This window comes from Heterocephalus glaber, unplaced genomic scaffold, assembly GCF_053883595.1.
Source record: "Heterocephalus glaber isolate CG9 unplaced genomic scaffold, H.glaber_assembly_v1.0 deba00001472, whole genome shotgun sequence".
NCBI lineage: Eukaryota > Metazoa > Chordata > Mammalia > Rodentia > Bathyergidae > Heterocephalus > Heterocephalus glaber.
This window is the reverse complement of record NW_028258315.1, coordinates 68866095-68884573: the sequence shown is the minus strand read 5'-3', so window position 1 is coordinate 68884573 and position 18479 is coordinate 68866095. Positions and strand designations below refer to the sequence as shown.

At 40.3% G+C, this 18479-nt stretch overlaps 2 protein-coding genes across 6 annotated transcripts in view; one reads left to right on the top strand and one right to left on the bottom strand.

Annotated features, from left to right (window-relative positions):
* Positions 1 to 17614, top strand: part of Fbxl2 (F-box and leucine rich repeat protein 2) — a 101691-nt gene extending 84077 nt beyond the window's left edge. The window contains exon 15 of the mRNA XM_004857852.4: positions 356 to 17614. Coding sequence (XP_004857909.1) covers positions 356 to 463 — 108 coding nt within the window. The 3' untranslated portion in view covers positions 464 to 17614. The remainder of the gene's footprint in view (positions 1 to 355) is intronic.
* Positions 2342 to 18479, bottom strand: part of Ubp1 (upstream binding protein 1) — a 59641-nt gene continuing 43503 nt past the window's right edge. For 4 of the 5 annotated variants that reach the window (XM_087181421.1, XM_087181422.1, XM_004857845.3 and 1 more), the window contains 8 exons: positions 17511 to 17614; positions 15667 to 15721; positions 15161 to 15254; positions 11439 to 11529; positions 10564 to 10682; positions 7805 to 7947; positions 7046 to 7097; positions 2342 to 4286 (listed from right to left, as the gene is read on the bottom strand). In XM_087181421.1, coding sequence (XP_087037547.1) covers positions 4249 to 4286; positions 7046 to 7097; positions 7805 to 7947; positions 10564 to 10682; positions 11439 to 11529; positions 15161 to 15254; positions 15667 to 15721; positions 17511 to 17614 — 696 coding nt within the window. In that variant the 3' untranslated portion in view covers positions 2342 to 4248. Of the gene's footprint in view, positions 4287 to 7045; positions 7098 to 7804; positions 7948 to 10563; positions 10683 to 11142; positions 11276 to 11438; positions 11530 to 15160; positions 15255 to 15666; positions 15722 to 17510; positions 17615 to 18479 lie in introns of those variants that run through there. The other variant, XR_205771.4, reaches the window with a different exon arrangement.

Here is an 18479-nt window from a genome sequence, read left to right as displayed (position 1 = left end):
GTTGGCTAGTTTCTGGTTAAGAGCGTGTTAACACAATGTGGCTCTGTTCTGTGTATTATTTTCACCTACATCATTTTAAGTGTAGGCATGTTTCCATTTGCACCCCAAACCAAAAAAAAGGCTGGACGGAAATGTATCACCTTATGAGATTCCATTTGTCTTTAGAAGGTACTGAGGTTGGATTTTTTGGAAGGTATGAGAATGTAATTGCAGCAGTTTTAGTTCAGTTAGAACTCTCTCCTAACATTAAGGTGAAGTAGATTCTAAGTGAGAACTACAGGCTTTTTGAGTATTACGACCATAATCCTTAAAATATCAGGGTAAGCACTACTCCATTTTTTCCTTCTACTTCCAGGCTCAACTCCCTCATGTCAAAGTCCACGCCTACTTCGCTCCTGTCATTCCACCAACAGCAGTGGCAGGAAGTGGACAGCGACTGTGCAGGTGCTGTGTCATTCTCTGACACCAGCTGCTCAGGCCCAAGTTAATAAAATGTCTCTTCTTCTAGAGAAGACCAGTCTTCCTGACTACTCCACTGTCACCCAAATCTGTTGATTCTCCCTTGGGAAAGGGCATTTACAGGTAAAAGACTTTGATATGGATTGCAGTTAACTGGTGACAGTTGGCACCTTTGTTCTGCTGTGATGCAGTCAAATCAAGGGCTTGTGACAGTTAACATGTGGCAAGAGCGATCTCAGTGAAGCCAAGACCACACAAGAAACCCGGGCCCCTTCAGAGGCGGGTATCTATGTACAAGTCCCACCCTTGGCTTTATCAGCATTCCTCAAACAGGCCATCAGTGTTGGCACAAATTGGGCAGAAAAGATAACCTGATTTTCACCTGATCCTTAAGCCAACAGGCTACTTTAATTCACAATGATTCCATTTCGATTAGCAGGACTTTTTCACTTTGAAGATTAAATAACTTTATCAAAATGACTGTTATTACAAATTCGTAACACCTGATAATTTTATATGTAGCCGCTAATGTGGAAGGCATATTAATCAGTTTCCATGAGACACCAAAGAAGAGGACTGTAAACTGGGTAGAGTGGAGTCTTTACCTTTCTGTTTGTGTCAACTTGTCATAACCACCTCCAAGGACCAAAAATTAAACTCAGTTTGTATTGGCTGAATGGAAATTTTAAGCTCTGGCATATGCTACAGCACATAATGCATTTTTGTTTAAGGAAAAAGCTAATTATGTCTATACTTCTCACCAAATTTGGGGAACCTTGCAGAAATACAATTAAGGCTTAAGTAACTTATAATATTATTAAAAATAATGAATAGATGCATGAAAAATGGATGTGATTTTTTAAAAGTTTATTTTAAAATTTTAGAAATCAAGTTACACCAAAACTATTCAAGTTTTACACACATCAGACTCAGATCAGTAAAGTGTTGGCACCTTTTAGACTTGTAGTGTAAATCACTGCAGTGTTTAATAGAATTAAGTCAAAGGTTTTTTATTGCTATTATCTTATGGCAGACAAATTTGAGCGAAAGTCCGAACCTTCCTAACATTATGAGATGACCTATTATCTGCTGTGGCGGACTCTTGCTCTGTCCGGTCCACATCTGTGATCATTACTGAAGATGAGGAACCCATCACCACCCTCACTGAACTGGGGTGTTAATGGTGGCTGACCATTCCTAGCAACCACTACCCAAACTGAAGGGCCAAGAACTCAATGAGAAATAAAACGGCAAAAACAAGATGTTTTCTATGACTTTATGGACAGTTAAGGACACTGTCTCAGCTGCATTCTAGATAGAGAAGGCAGATACATACCTCCATACAGTGACCTAGCAATATTATCAGAGTAATCATTAAAGGACTGGTTTTATTGCTTTCTGACATACTCTAGTATTCTCTGATCATAAACTTGTATGACTATCATAGTTCTTTAAACATTTATACCACTGCTGCCAATTGGAAGGTGACTAATGTAGGAAGCCACTTAAGTAGACAAATGAGTACATAACAGACTTGCTTCAATGATTATGGATTAATTTCTAATAAAAAAATTAATGACCAGAGTCTTCTAATATCTCTGAGCTAGGACACAGCCTATCACAGGTACTGGACTTGATGCCCAATGATCCATGACAGCATTTACAAAATAGGAGAACCTCTTATAAGAAAGCCAGGTTTGCTTCCTCTGTAAGTACGGAACAGTTCCTGGAAAAACCTATCCTTACATTAGCTTTGAAAAAAGGGAAAACCACAGGAGCCTACTCTCTTACAACATTTGGACAGGGATAGGCTTGGGGCATACACAGGGAATCCTTTGACTCTGTGATATAAGCAAGAACTGAGATTTTAAATGAGACACAATTTGCAAAACAATCGGAAAACATTTATTATACTGAAATGTGTACATCCTACTATTAAAAAAACAAAGTAGCAAATTTGCTGGTGCCATGATTTATTTAACCTGTTTCTCTGGACAGACTATAATGTTCTAATGCCACTGGGTGTAATTTCAAATCTGATAAGCTTGTAAATATTTTTTATCCCACGTCTAAAACCCGGTAAGGATTTCAAATAGCACACAGCATTCAATGACATTTACTGTTCCATAAATCATGAGTCCCAAAAAAGAATGCTAAATAGACAAGCAAAACTTTCTAAAACAATTAAGGGAAGTTCACTTCTTTCCCAAGTGACTTACAGAAAACATGGTCACACAAAAACAAAGGGAGGACCAAAAAGGCAAGCTCTCCTCCTACAGGTCTGTAGGAGTCACAGGTATTTCCAAACCTGGCTACTGAGACAGTGCTTCTTTGTAGCGAGTCATTAGCCACTTTTATGAATAGGAAAGCGTTTACTCACTGAAGGAGCTTTGTCACCTGGGAGAGAACCCAAACTTAATCGTTCCTATTTCCACCTGAACAAGGATGGGGATCAAATAGTACATCCAAAGCTAAAACTGCCAAGTGGACAGAGATGCTATAATTAAAATGGAATAAAAGTTTGTTTTTTTAAAAAAATTCAGTCTTGATATACCACTGGCTTCAAAAATGCTTTCTAATGAATTCTGGGATGCTTTGGGTGAAGGCGATAAAGGCAGTAGGAGGAAAAAGTGAAAATAGTAGATTCCCTTTGAAAAAAAGTATGCTAGCAGACACACATTTGATTTTGAGACACACTATTTTACAGAAAAAGAAACCATTATTTGGTGTATTAAAAGCTCCTAAATCACCAAAATGTTTATCCATGATTGTACTGAAGCTCATTATTTGAAGTGAGACAAACCGGATTTTTATGGTATTTTAGTGTTTATGACACTTAAGTGTTCTCATGGATTTTAATCTTGTTCAAAACAGATCCCTTAACACCAAGTCAGAAGTTATCAACAACACTTTGTCACCCCTTCTTATGTCACCAATTTCCAACATCTAGGGCAGGGCTTTTAAAAACACTTAAGAACAGAGGGGACCAAAGATGGAGAAGGGGAGGAAAATGAGACAGAAAACCACAGGAGGGGTAGGAAAACCAGAAACTAAAATGCTTTCGGAAGCAGAAGCAAAAGAAGTTTTTCAATAAATCAGTGACAAAGCAAAATACAAGTCTTTGTACCTATTAGGATTTACAATGATCCTCTTACCAAGGTACTCCTGATAATGCAGTTAGCTTCAAAGCCCATCTTCCTGGCTTGAGTCTTCCCTGGTCTGCCATGATCCCATCAGACGCACACCCTTAGACATGATTCCTTACAAGAAGGCGCCGAGCCGCTTACCGGGCCACCAAGGCCACATCAGCACAGCGTCTCTGAGACATTTTCCATTCTGGCTCCACAGTAGCCCTGTCCCCCATCTCCTCCCCAGGTCTGTGTTAGGTTCAGGCAACAGAAGCCAAACTGGCCCAGAAAGTAAATGCCCACAGTAAGTTTCTACATTCATTTCCAAACCACATACAGTGTAAGGAGCCAACAAAGGCAGCTTCTGGGAACCACATGGACTGGCTTCCGCCAGAAGCACGAAGCTGCACCTGCAGCACGGCCTCCAGAGCTGGATACAGCTGCCCCGATCCGCTCGCTCTCATGAGAATGCTGGGCTTCAGCTATGACAGGGAGGAGGTCTGCCTCGCATATCAGCTCGTAAGAAAGGTCATCTTGTGTTTTCAATATGAAACATTTCATTCAGTAAAATCCAATCCCAAGACTTCTTGGATTCAGTCTTCACACACGTTTAAAGTGTGACTTTATTTGGTACTGAATATAGTTCAATCTATGTAAGAGATCACTTCAAGATTATGTGGATACCATCATTATTTTCAGCTGCAAAAAAAGTTAAAAATTTTTAACCAGTCTTAGGAAATCAAGCGTGTTAAAAACTCTTGAAATCTGCAACCTTCCACCCAACTCAGAAGTTAACTTTAATATTACAGAAAATACTGGGGAAAAAAACGTATTTAATACCTCTTTTGAGAGGGGGGTTGAGACAGGGTCTCACTGTGTAGTTTGGCCTGGCCTTGAACTCACTAGTCCCAGTGATGGGATTACAGGCGTGCACGACTACGCCCAGGAACTCTAGATTTTAAGACTTCGCATCCACATTCCCCTTTTAGACACTGTGATGGTTAATCTTGAATGTCAGTCTGACTGGCTTGGGAGATGCCTAAGAGATTAGCTAGGTCACACAAGTGTTCTTGGGGACTGTATCTGGTCCGTGGCTGCTCCTTCTCTGGCTCTTCCCATGTCCCCTTCCTGGCTGCCATGAGGACAGCAGGTGTCCTCTGCCCTGCCGAGGGTTTCTGCTATGAGGTTTCTGCCTTGGAACCAGTCAACCACAGGATAAAACTTTTGAAACCATGAGCCACAACAAACCTCTCCCCTGTGGATGTCAGGTATTTTGTCCCTGCAGCAGAAAAGCTGGCCCACACAATAATTCTGCTTTTTGAAGACTTGCTATTCTACTGGTGCCCTGTGCCCACACTGCTTGCCAGTTCTGCACTGTAACCAAGAGGAAGAGCAAGAGATGGCAGCAGAACATATGAAAACACTGAGAGAGGGCAAAGCCAACCCTGTACTCAATACACAAATAACCGAGGGGTGTGACTGTTGATGTGCACATCTATCTCGTCTGGAAAGACTTGTGAGTGCCTCAGAGATAGATTTGAAATACCAGTATCTTTATATACAGATATATAGACATAGATATCTCAATCACAAGGCTGGGAGTGTGGCTCAGAGATACAGCACTTGTTTATTAGCAAGCATAAGGCCCTGAGCTCAATCTCTAGCACCAGAAAACAAAAATAAGATCTTTGCCCAAGGGCCTCAGTAAACAATGAGAATCAGTAAATGCACAGACAAATGAAATTTTACAAGTCAACAAAGTCTGAGAAACAGCCCACTAATATTGGAGGGGAAATCCTATGTTTAACACCAGAATATTGTAGAGAACACATTATGAGTTTTCCTTTTTAGACAATGTAAATTTGCAAAGTAAAAGGTGAGCTTTGAGAACAAAAGATTTTGCAGAAATGTACTGAACTAAAGCTATTTCTGAAAGTGAAAGTAAGCCAAATTAAGTCAAAATTCAGCCTTGCAGATAACTTGATGGCATGTAACATCAGGCCCAAAGGGAAATTATAATTTCAACATTGTTTGGAGCACTCCTTTCAAGAGTGACTACTAGGAAAAGGCGACACATGACATCTTCCTCATATAGGCATAATTTCTGTGCTAACACTGGTTCTTAAACTATCTGACTTTTTTCAAATAGCGCCTTTAATAATCCTCTCTCTAACCCTTTAACAGCACTCATCTGAGCCCCATTTGGGCCCTCTTTCCGGACTGTCTCCTTAAATGACCTTAACAACCTGAACAGCTTCTAGTCACTGTTAATAGTCTGAAGGCTTTCAAATTTATATGTCAAGCCCAGGCCTCTTTAACTAGGCCCCAGAATGGTACAATTTACTGATGGCTTGACATTTCTACATAACTAAAATGAAACTATTGTTCTGTCCCAATTTTTCTTTAACGAGACTACTACATGCCAGTCACTCTCAACAAAAAAACAATAATCACAACTCCTCCTCCATCAAATGTGAGCCCAATCAGAGGCCCTTTCTATAAATCCATAGGGTCCCATTACCCTTCACCTGCATGGTATCTCCTGCCTCCAGTTTTGCCAGCACCTTATCTGTCTCCAGAGTTGTAAGGAAAAAAAATATCTAATTACATTATTCCTTTGTACAAACAGCTTTACTAACCTTCCAAAGCATTTCAAATAAAATCCAAATTACCATCATCACTACCCCTGCACACCACACCTTGCGTGCAGCCTCAACCCTGCCTTGCTCTATTCGCCCTCACACACTGCACACAGCTGCACAGCAGCTATATGGCCCTCTCCCAGGCCTTCACAGAAGCCAAGTGCTTTCCTTACTGCACTGGGACACCACTCCTGTGGCCAGCTCATTCTTCAAGTCACCACCTCAGAGAAGCCTTCTAGGGATATCTGGGCTGCGGTGGAACAGGTAGTAGTAACTTCCAGCCCAGATGCCCCTTCTCCATAAGCACCCCACACGTTGCTATTCGCTTCAAATACTGGTAATTTGGTCTATTTGTGGCCAAATTTGGTTTTTCTCCACTAGAGTGGAAAATTTCTTGGACCATTTTGTTCATGACCCATTGAGCTGGGCATGGTGACACACGCCTGTAATCCTAGCAGTCGGGGCTGAGAAAGGAGAATCACCTCAAGTTCAAGACCAGCTTGAACTACAAAGCAAGACCGCCATCTCAAAAATAAATAAAAGACCCACTGAGCACCAGAATCACAGTGCGTGACACAAAGTGCTCAATAAAATGTCAGTTGGATGAATCGATTTTCTTTTACTCATCAAAGACTGACTCCTCTTCTGCATTTGCTAGTGTTATTAACAATCACTAGAAATACTCTTCTGATTTTTCAAACTGTCTTCTTAGTAAAGGCAGCATTTTCAAGAGTAAGCACACAAAATGGCTACTAATTACAGGTACACACTATCTTTCCTGAGCCCAGCACTTCAAGACAGACACATACAAAGTACCTTTTACTGTGGAGAATAAAAAACAACTCTCATCTTGAAAGTTCTGAACCATCTAGAAGAATAAAGCAGATGTGTAAGTATTATTAAGATCCAACTATTCTTTCTTAGCTGACTAAACATGATGTAAAACAGTAGCAGAAAATATCATAATCTATATGTTGTTACTGCACAAGTACAGGATTCAGAGGCCAAAACAGTAATTCAGAAAGGCAAGAGACGGTAAATACTCATACCTACTGCAATGGCAAGGTCTTGGGCTAATCCATGCCTGCCGGGATAGTCCCCGAGAGGTCTGGTCAGTTACCCATGTGCCCCTTGGAAGCATGTGCTGCTGGACCTGTGAATAACTACTCTCACAAAAATTGTGCAAAGCACTCTACTATTATTACTTGCTTGTCACTGAACACTGGGGTGGGCAAAGTCATACTTTTGACTTTACCTGTTTTTTAAGGTTAGTTGTCAAATAATGGACAAAAGAACATATTCAATACCTCAAAAAGGGCCAGAGTCTGCCACTAACCTTTGAGTCCCCTGATAAGTGTCTAAATTAAAAACTGGGAGGAGGCCAAGTCAGTTTTCCCTGGCTTGTACTCTTTATTATCATTAGGATGCCTGAAACTCCTGGTTATAAATTCTTAACAAACATTGATCCCCAATGCTCATGATTATTTGCAAGAGGTCACAGAATTTTTCTACAGTTCTACAATCATCTGTATAAAAGTAAGTATCAGTGCAAAAGGAAATGCCTGCTTGATTTACCTGATCACTAACAAGAATGTGAATACCAGTGGGACCCTGTCTGTAAACCTGGTTAATTTGGTGGAAAGGAATATTAAACACCAACGCAAGTTTTCGAGCAACTTCTGAGGCAACCATTTCTTCCAGGTAGATTGCATGATAAACTGAAAGAAAAAAGAACAGTGTTTTACCAATAACCTTTTATCTGTGTTCTACTTGATCTCTGGGTAGAGTACACCTTTCAAAAGTATCAAATAAAATTCAAAATTTATGAATAGGAACAAATTAACATTTCTTCCTTACTATTTTAAAATCGCTAAGTAGCACCTGAAAAAAGAATACATTATTTGTCACTCTTACATATAATGTACTAAACACTAAGTGATAATCCCTGTACAGAAGGATCTGAGGTTTTAATTTTTACTTCTATTTTTCCACAATGACTATGGAATATGGAACTCAGGTATTCAAAACTGAAAAATGAAGTTTTTCAATCCTAGCATCTCAAAACCCCACAACAAGGGCCGGGGACTTAGCTTAGTGGCACCATGCCTGCCTTGAAAGCACAAGGTCCTGAGTTTGATCCTGGGTAGGGGGGCGGGGGGACCTGCAACAACAAAGGATTGCAAACATGGGGGATCTTTCTGGAGTACTGCAACTCGAACTGCATTGTGGCAGTGGGTACAAAACTGTGCATTTATCAAAAGTACCACTGAGATGTATACATGCAATGGGAGGATTTTCTGGTAAATATCTGAAGAAAAATTTTTAAAAATATGTATTTTTGTATTTCTACAAATTTTTTAAAAGAACCCGAAAAGGGTGATAATTTTTGACCAGTAATCCTACTACTATGAATTTATCCTAAGGAATAAAAGCTCTCTGTATCAGCCCCATCCCCTAAATTAAAAATAATGCAGAAGATACCAAGTGAAAAGCTAGAATAGAAACAGTGAAGTCTGATTCTTCCTTACAAAAAAGTCCCAGCCAGGGTGTTGGCTTGAAGCTGAGCTAGTTTTGAGGTGTAACATACGTTGTGTTCTGACAAAACAACTAATTAGAAAAGCCACCCACACCTTTACGAGCTACTACTTTAAGTTCTTAAAAACACTTCCCAGCATTTCATTTTCAAAATATTAGTATACTAATATACTAAATATACTAATATTTTCAAAATATATTAGTCCTTGTATTACTTGTTATAAAAGTGAAATGTCTACCATGTCATAATCTGTCATGCAGAGATATTCCCTTTGTACAACGAAGTATAAAAAAGCTATGAAAAACCTGCCAGGGTGATGAGTTGTGGGCCTATATGGTAGGCAGGCTAGTGAGAAACCAGGAAATAGCAGTACTTCCTGTCAGCTGATTATTTTGATCTTCTTAGGGAATTTTCTGATATCAACAGTAATGATTACTTAACAACAAAAGACCAGATATAAAACAAAATCAACTGAGTTTTAGTAAGCAGAGGCTGCTAGAATTCCAATATGTAAAAAGTTCTTCCTGTTCATTAATTTTCCAGATACCCTGTTTTTTTTTTTTTTGGTACCAGAGATCGAACTCCGGTCCTTGAGCTTGCAAGGCAGGCAACGGAACCACTGAGCTAACTCCCTGGCCCCTGGATAACCCAGGTGGTTTAAAGGAGTATCACTCTCCGTGGAACAGGAGTCACTTAAAGGGTCAGTCCATTACACGTGAGTGTGTGTGTGTGTGCACGTGAGCGCACGCATGCTTGGGACCAAACCCAGGAGCTCAGCACGCTACTCAAGTACTCTTCCACTGAACCACACCCCGAGCCCTAAAGATTTTTTGTACAGTATTGAGGATTGAACCCAAGGCCTTGCACATGCTAGGTAAGCACTCTAATACTGAGCTTTAACTCTCTGTAGTATTTTGAGACAGGGTTCCACCAAGTAGTCCAGGCTGGCCTCAAACTTTCAATCCTCCTGCTTCAGCCCCCAGTAGCACAATTACAAGTGTACATCACTGTACCACACCTGCTTAATTTTAAAGACCATACTCAGATGAGGGAGGGGTCAGACTTTTTATATCTATACTAATATAGCACTACACTGTATAATTAAGAAAAACCTTCAAGATGAGGATCTCCTAATGCTCAGATGGTGAATAATGAATGCACTGACAATGGCACAAGGATGCAGCACCACACCCATCTCATGCTGTGCTGGCAGACATCTGAGACAAGTCTGTACACTTAGGACTGTGACTCAGATGCATCTTCACAAATATGTGGTATCTTTTAAGTTTTTAAGAGTTTCCTCTGGACAGAAGGTGCACTCAGTGGTCGAGTACTTGCAAGGCCCTGAGTTCAATCCCTAGCACTGTGCAAAAGGGGTAGGGAGTGGGAGTCTGGTCAGTTAGTAAAATGGAGAGAAAAGAAAAATACTCCTGTTTTCTTGTCAAGCCACCAATGTTACATTCATCATTTCAGAAAATCTGACATTTAAGGGAGGGAAAAGCAAGCAAAAATCTCAAAGCATTTAAGATAAGCATTTTGGACATGAAGGACCATATAAAAAAAGAGGTCCATAGAGTGGCTAATAACTGAGAAAACCTGCTAGCTTCCTCTTTTCCCGGGGACCTGGCCCAAGAGCTGCTGTCCCCACTGTTGTCCTGAGACTCCACTATCAGCCACTTGGTGGTCCTAACACAGTCCTCACATGGCAGGAGCTCTCCTAAGCCCTGTTCAAGTCCTTTCAGTTTCTGACAGTCTCAGAAAGGAAGGAACAGAGAAGTGAGATGCCCTCAATACCCACCGTAGGGTGTCCCACTGCCACTCTCGCCTCCACCGCCTGCAGCTTGCTGCTGCCCTTGCAGCGGTGTGCTACTCGGCTGCTCCTGGCAGACATAGATGGTTAAGCGCGGCCTAACCGACCTGCAATCAAAAGAGCCACTAGTGAGCCTAGTGTGCAAGCTGCCTTAACGCATGTACAAATGACCACTACAGGAGTCTAAGTTCTAGTTCCTTTAGAGAACTTTACAAATGTTATTTCATTATTCAAAATAATTTACTAATAAAAATATAAAAACCACACACCTCACACCAACTATCACAGGTGGTCTAATAGGATGATCCAGACTCTAAACCATTGAGATGGTCTGTCAGATGCTGGTAAATTTAAGTTTCAAGATTAAGCAAGCAATTTAAAATTAGTAAGATTCGATTTTAATGGAATTCTCACACCACAAGTCTAAAAATAACAATGGATAGTAAATGAATCTTAAAAGCCAGCAATTTACAATTCTTATTTTAATTCACAATTAGAAGTTTACATTTTTAATAACTGTTTAATAATAGTCACGACCTTGAAAACCATAGATTCTGTAGAGCTCACCTAAATTAGTAGTTTTGTTTTCTTGGCAACAAACCCAGTCGTCTTCAAGAACTCAGTACTGCCCATGTGCTTTGCTACCAGTCTTACAGTCTACCTCTGCCCTCTCAGTGCCTGCATCATATCTGGGCCTGCCCTGAAGGTGTACACAAAACAGTCTTCTTGTGAGCACGATACTGCCGATGCTCGACGGCGCACATAGGCACATGCCAACCTAGCGTGGAAACACATTCTGCCCGAACCCCCCACGCGAGACAGGTATGCTCTTACTTCACACGAAACAGTCCACAGTATTTTACCTTGACTTCAGTGAATTATAGAGCCGAATTCCATCGGCTGCACCACAAATTTGAACTAAATCCTCCTTTGTCAGTTTTAATAAGTCGGCACCTGAAGAAGAGCAGAGATTCTTCTCAAATAAGTGGAAAAAGAACAGATATAACTGACTGCTTTACAGGCACGTGTCTTTACATGGTTAAACATCCTTCTAAAGGGCAACACACCTCCTGAATATACATACATATGTGAGAACACACGAAGATACACATGCACACCTGTCCCTCAGAGTCCAAGAAAATGCTAGCTTTTCAGTGTCCTGTATCAAGGAGCTTAGACACCCAGAAACTGGTAAATGAAATCCATGAGCAGGGCCTATACGATTTATTTGTTCCTACTACAGATCCTACTGCTCTCACCTTACCTAGTACCTGTGGCTATCTAAATGTGATTCTGAACCCAGATAAAACCTGAGATGGCCTGGAACAGTGGATCTTTTCTTTTCTTTTACAAAAGAAGAAATGGAACTCTATATAGTTTTGGGAACTTGCCCAAAGTCACATATGGAGTTGATAGAGGAAGGCTTGGCTCTCTTTATACTGCAAGATGCAATGTCACAAAATACATTCTGTAATGTAACAACTCTGTCATAGCAGCCAGTCTCAATAGGAAAGCGTGGCAGAGAATCACATACTATTCACATTACCCCTGTAAATATCTGGTAACTGCAAATATCACCTTTAGGGGCAGGAATTTAGCTCAGTGGTTCTGCTGCCTGCCTTGCAAGCCCAAGGTCCCAAGTTCGATCCCCGGTACCAAAAAAAAAAAAAAAAAAAAGAATCCATATCATTATCTAATAAACCAAAGGTATAAACTTAGACCCTGTTAAAATCATTTAGAAAAAAGAAAATCACCCTAAAACACAACAGAAGGTAGAAGGGGAAGTAGTAGAGAGGAAGACTGATCAAAGATTGATCAGTTTTGAAGCTGACGGTGGCTACATGGGAGTTCATCATAGTCCTTCTGCTTATGTTTGAAGGGGTCCATAATCTCTTGTTTTTACTTCTTCTAATAGTTAAGAATCAGTTTGATGCTTTGATTCTCTTTTTCTCCCTCCCTCTTTCCTTTCTCCCCTCTCCCCCCTGCTCTTCAATCCTGGGGATTGAATCCAGGACCTTGCACATGCTAGTAAAGTGCTCTACCACTGAGCTACATTCTCTGGCCCCAAGATGCAGTTCTGGGGAAAATTAGAATGATCTTTGGGATGAATGCATGACTTCCATATGATATATGTCTACTTCTGAATTTAACAAGATCAGGACTTGAATGTGAGAGCCTAATAAATTTCTTGTTTATGAAAGTGACCAGAGGGAGTGAAGGGAGGACAGGGGAATAGGGAAAAAATAACCAAGATACATCGTGTAAAGGTACAAGATCCCAATGATGAATGTAACTGTAGTGTATACCTAAAATGTACCAATAAACTTAAAAAAAAAAAAAAAGAACAAATCTGGCCGGGGACTTAGCTCAGTGGTTCTGCCACCTGCCCCACAAGCACAAGGTCCCGAGTTCAATCCCCGGTACCGAAAAAGAGAAAAGAAAAAAAGAACCAAGATAGATTATGTAAAGGTACAAATTTCCAATGATGAATGTCATTATATTGTATACCTAAAATGTACCACTAAAATTAATTTAAAAAATAACAACAATAAAAAAAGTGACCAGAGAAATAAAACTCCCATGAGACATGAAACACTGATGGAGTCATTTTATGGAGTCAGATAAAAGAGAAACAGGCTCTCTTATCTTTCTTCTAGGGCTTGCTATACATACCTCTGAAGCAGTGCTTATAGTTGTGACCAGAGATATGTGCATGTGTGTGCAGCCTTAACACTTAAAGAGAACTAAATACTTGCAAGCACAATCCTTCCTGATACATGAGTGCCCAGGAGGCTCAGTGCAAGAGGCCTCACTCTTGCTGTCAGTGCAGTGACTCAGGTGATGCCATAGGGACACCACAATTAGCTCCCCGTGCCCCCTCCAGAGGAAGCACACAGGTGAAGGAAAAGGTAGGAGGCCAAACATGTGATCACTATTCAGAGGGAAAAGAGCTTAGAATCCTCAAGGCAGAAACATCTAACATACAAGGAGTAACCAGAGGGTGTCCTCAGTTCCAACCTGGCAATGTTATGTGCCTATCCTACTAAGAAAGGTTCAAGATGGCACCCTCCCCTGCCCTGAACTGTACAATTTGTAGGTTTTCACACAAAAAGGCTTTAATCATATAAAAATGTGGATTCCAGCTAGCAAATGACTTCCATCTGGTACATTAAAGACACAAAGAGCTACAGGGAAATGACTACTAACTGCAAGAACAATGAAATAAATGATATAACATAAAACTATGTTCTTTGTGAAATCACACTTTCCTTCAGGATGGGTATGTATACACATATGTTGTGTTCCCTAAGGGGACACAAATCTGTTTCAATGGCCCCGCAATCCCACAAAGAAAAGCCACTTGGCACTTTACTGTGACCCAGCATTTCTCAGGGGTATGTTAACCAGGACATGAAAGTTGTTTTGTGGAGTAGAGTCCTAGGGCCAAATATATTTGGAAAATGCTGCTCCTACCCCATCTGGCTTATCTACAACTGTCCTTAAACAGGTCTCCTAGCAGGGAGCAGTGGCATATGCCTGATATCCCAGCACCTGGGAGGCTGAAACAGAAGGACTGAAAGTGTGAGTCCCACCTGGGCACTCAGCAAGACTTTGTCTCCAAATAAAAAATTGAAAAGGGGCTTTAGATATAGCTCAGTGTAAAGTACCACAAAAACTAAAAACTAAACAAAACTTGGATCTCCTTCTGCACCATCTGGGGCAGCACTGCTTAATTTCAGCGCTTCTAAAATTCCATCCAGGGCCAGGGATTTAGCTCAGTGGTTTCGCCGCCTGCTGCGCAAGTGCAAGGACCTGAGTTTGATCCCCGGTACCAAAAAAATAAAATAAAATTCTATCCAATTACCTCTTCCACTTACTATGCGAGAACAAAACTGACAGTGTTGTATGTAAAACCCATACCTGACTATACTCACAGTATGAAATAACTACTTCAAAACAAAAAGGAGCAACACGTCTGACAGGCACTTATGGCAAGTTGGTGGATCCTGAGATCATTAGGCTAAGTAGGAAAAAAGCCAATCTCAAAAGGTGATACAATGTATGATTCCATTTATGAAATATTCTCAAAATGACAAAATCAGAAAAGTTCACTGGAGGGGAGAAGGGTGTGCATATGATACAAAGGGGTAGTGGAGACAGATTTTTTTTGATGCTGGCTTAATTCTGCATCTTAACTGTGGTGGTGGTAACAAATTTGTACACATGATGAATATATATATATTACAAATGTCAATTTCCTGGTTTTGATATTCTACTACAATTCTAAGAGAAACTGAGTGAAGGTATACTGAATCACCTGTGTACTGTCTTTACAACTTATTATAAAGCAATAATTATTTCAAAATAAAGTTAAAATGAAAAATATTGCATAAAACACACATACAAGTAAGTCTGGAGAAACTCGATGGTTTACTGCACAGGGAAACTAGGTGATAGGTAACACAGGACTCTCCATTTTGTTTTACAATTTCATACATAATAATTTCAAAAAAATTGAGTAAGTCTCAGGGTTAGTAAAAACACAAAAAGCAACAATAAAACACACAAAGACACTCAGACATACCTGAAAAATTAGAAAACAGTCTTGTGTAGGAAGAGAATCTGTTTTTGAGAAGCCACTGCTGTGTTTCCTGGGGTGTAGCTGAAGGCTGAATTTGCTATTAACAAAGAAAATGACCATAAATAGATAAAACCATTAAAACTGAACAAAGAACACAAGTCTCTGGCACTTTAAAAAGAGTAATTTAAACAAAGGCTGGGGATGTAGCTCAGTGGTATGGCACTTGCTTAGCATAGGGGTTCCCCTCCCAGTATTAAAAAAAAAAAGTATTGGGCCGGGGATTTAGCTTAGTGGTTTCGCAGCAGGCTGCGCAAGCGCAAGGACCCAAGTTCGATCCCCGGTACTAAAAAAAAAAAGGAATTTACAGAAAGCCTCAAAGTGAAGTAAAAAACGCCCAAGAAGAACATGATTCTGACTATTCAGCAACTTACATGACTTAAGCCCTTGTCAGAAATTTTAAAATGTAAGATCCTGAAAGTATCCAATAGTTTTAGAGAAAAGACACTTACTTCACCAGATACCTGTGAAACTCCATCTCCCTGATGATTTGGGGAAGAAGAATTGCTGGGGAGAAAGGAAAAAGAAAGAATGACTTTCATAATTATTTTTAAAAATCAAGACATTAAAGAATATTAAAACTGGGAAATATTAAAATAGGGCAACACTGTGGGGAGATCTCTATAAGTTTGCAAGAAGAGTCCAAGCACAACAGGTGAGCAGTGAACAGAATGATGAGATGAAGACACATGGGAGGTTGCACCTTAACTCATGCCTTCTCTATCTGTTCTAGTGAGAAATTCAAGTTCTGTGAAAAAGACTCCCCTAGTTATACACGGGGTGCCAAGAAAATGAAAAGGGATATTCATTCATCTTAGGAGAAAACATGAAAATCAGGTAAGATAAACAGCTGAAAATAATTGCAGAACAATCTACTTTTAGAAAATAGTGAGCCACAAGAAACAGTATGTTAATACATATATCCATGAGTAAAGAGGGTGAAAGAAACTTGTAGCGCTATCCTTATGTTTCTAAGGAAAAATGAGAATAGAAAACAATCCCACAGAGAATGTGGAATATCTATCTTCCTGGCTCTTTCCTCGTACAGGCTCTATTCTTGGGACCTGCTCCTCAGTTACTTAGGTTTATGTTGATTATTTACGTCCTTCTCAACTCACTTGAACTTAAGCTCCTCCTAATAAGATTTGTATGTCTGGTCACTTATGTTTCATCACAGCACCTACAACTGTGCTGGGCCAACAGTGGGCTCTCAGGAAATACCCAATAAGGTAGCGGGTACATGAATTCACAGCTCATCTTAAAGGTCACAGTCATTTTCTAAGAGTTTTCAGACTAGTCTGGTCAGAAAACTAGAGGAGACCTCTTCCATAGTAACATACCATAGGTCTGTATTCTTCTACTCTTAAAGCACAATAATATATAAGAAGATGAGCTGCCTTGCCAGCTCATTCATCACCACAGGGAAAAAGCATTACTTTATTTTCTTAACAAACCTTGTCAGCATGACCAGAGTTCTAACAAGAGAACCCTCTCCCTTGTGGTCTTAGTTTCTGTAATTTTCCTCTTCAGTAAGAAACTTCCTTAAAACAGGAAAATTCTGACCTCAACCACTCTGAATTACTTCTCCAGCAAAGTCCTCAGAAATGGAAAGCCCCATAGAACCTTGCTGCAGCTTTCAGACACCTCAAAAACTACTGTCTTACTCCTATCCCAAGCTCCTTAGATTTAAACAATTTTTTTTTTTTAATATATGTGCCGCCAAAGTGAGCACCAAATTTTTTTTTTTTTTTTAAAGTGCCGTCTGTCTAGAGGGAAAAGATAGGGCAGAAAATAACCCAACTGATATGGTAAGCATTAAAGGCCAATGTTCTTTGTAGTAAATGTGATCTTAACATACTCAAGTCATAGTTTCATCTTAACAACTCATTCTATCTTTACCTGCAAATCCTACTAATATTGGCCGGGGATTTAGCTCAGTGGTTTCAACGCCTGCTACGTGAGCGCAAGGACCTGAGTTCGATCCCCGGTACAATAAATAAATAAATAAATAAATCCTACTAATATTGTCTTTAGTCTCACAAACACTATCTTGAAAAGGTCCCATTTGTATAATTACCATAGCTGTGAAGGTGTGGTGTACACAGAGCTGGACCCCAAGTCTGGCAAGGGAAGGAAAGAGTGGCTGTGCTCTGACACTGAGGGCAGGCTCTTTCCCATCACTATACACTTCAGCCACACAGAGCAGAGGTTGCGGTAGGAGAGGGAGGGGCTGAAGGAGCATGAGCATGGGCCAGTGAGGCAGAGGTGCGGGAGCGCGATCATGCAAACCAGGTACCTGTCTGGCACACTGCAAGTGTTCTGCTGGGAAGAAGTGAAAGTGGGCGCAGGGGAAGGGCTGTTATTCACGTAGGCTGTGGGGGTGTCAGGCCATGGAGAACACTAAGGACAGAAAAAGAAAGAAATTAATGACATACTTTTTAAATATGTGGAAGAAATACTTTTGTAATTGAGTCTCTAGTCCTATCAACCTAAGATTATAAAATGCAGAACACCTGAAGCTTATCAACCCTTGCAGACACATGTCAAATTTACCATGTGGCAAAGAAAAATTTTACCTGCTCTGTGCCACTGATTAATCTTAGAGAAGACCTGAAGTGATGACAGCAGCAAAAATTTATAAAAACATTTTAAATATATACTTAAGTGTAATTTGCTTTCAAGAGCTTTCACTTCCCTTTCTACCAGTATTCTCTTTGTCAGTTCCCCAATAGGCACCTATCAAAGTTTAAAAATAGCAGGGACAAGAAAGGATTCATAAGCAACATCTGATATCAATGGTGATCTGTGTCTTACTGCTTGCTCCCTTTGCTCTTTTCCCTGAGGGGCAGGCTTCCCAATACCCATCTACTTCCTTGATCTCTTATGATTAATAACGCCCAAGTGAGATCAGACAGGCCCAGCATCAAACTACTTCATGTATAGTACTGCCTCTACCTCCACCTATCTACCCAACCACTCATTTGTGTTTATTTATATTTTCTGAAAGGGATATTGTGAACTAAGTTTTCAGCTCCAAGCAAAATTCTGACCAGAGATAAGAGCAAAGATACAAAGACACACTATTACAATTAGGAGAGTTAAAAGAGCCAAAGTAAAAAGCATGCTGAGCAGGCTAGGGTAGGCAGGTTCAAATAGAAATTTCAGACCCGAGGAAATGAGGGAATCCACTTCACTCCATAGGTATTCTTTTGACAACTAAGCTGCTGAGGGCGCCCCCCTTTCATAATCACCCTGCCCCCATTTT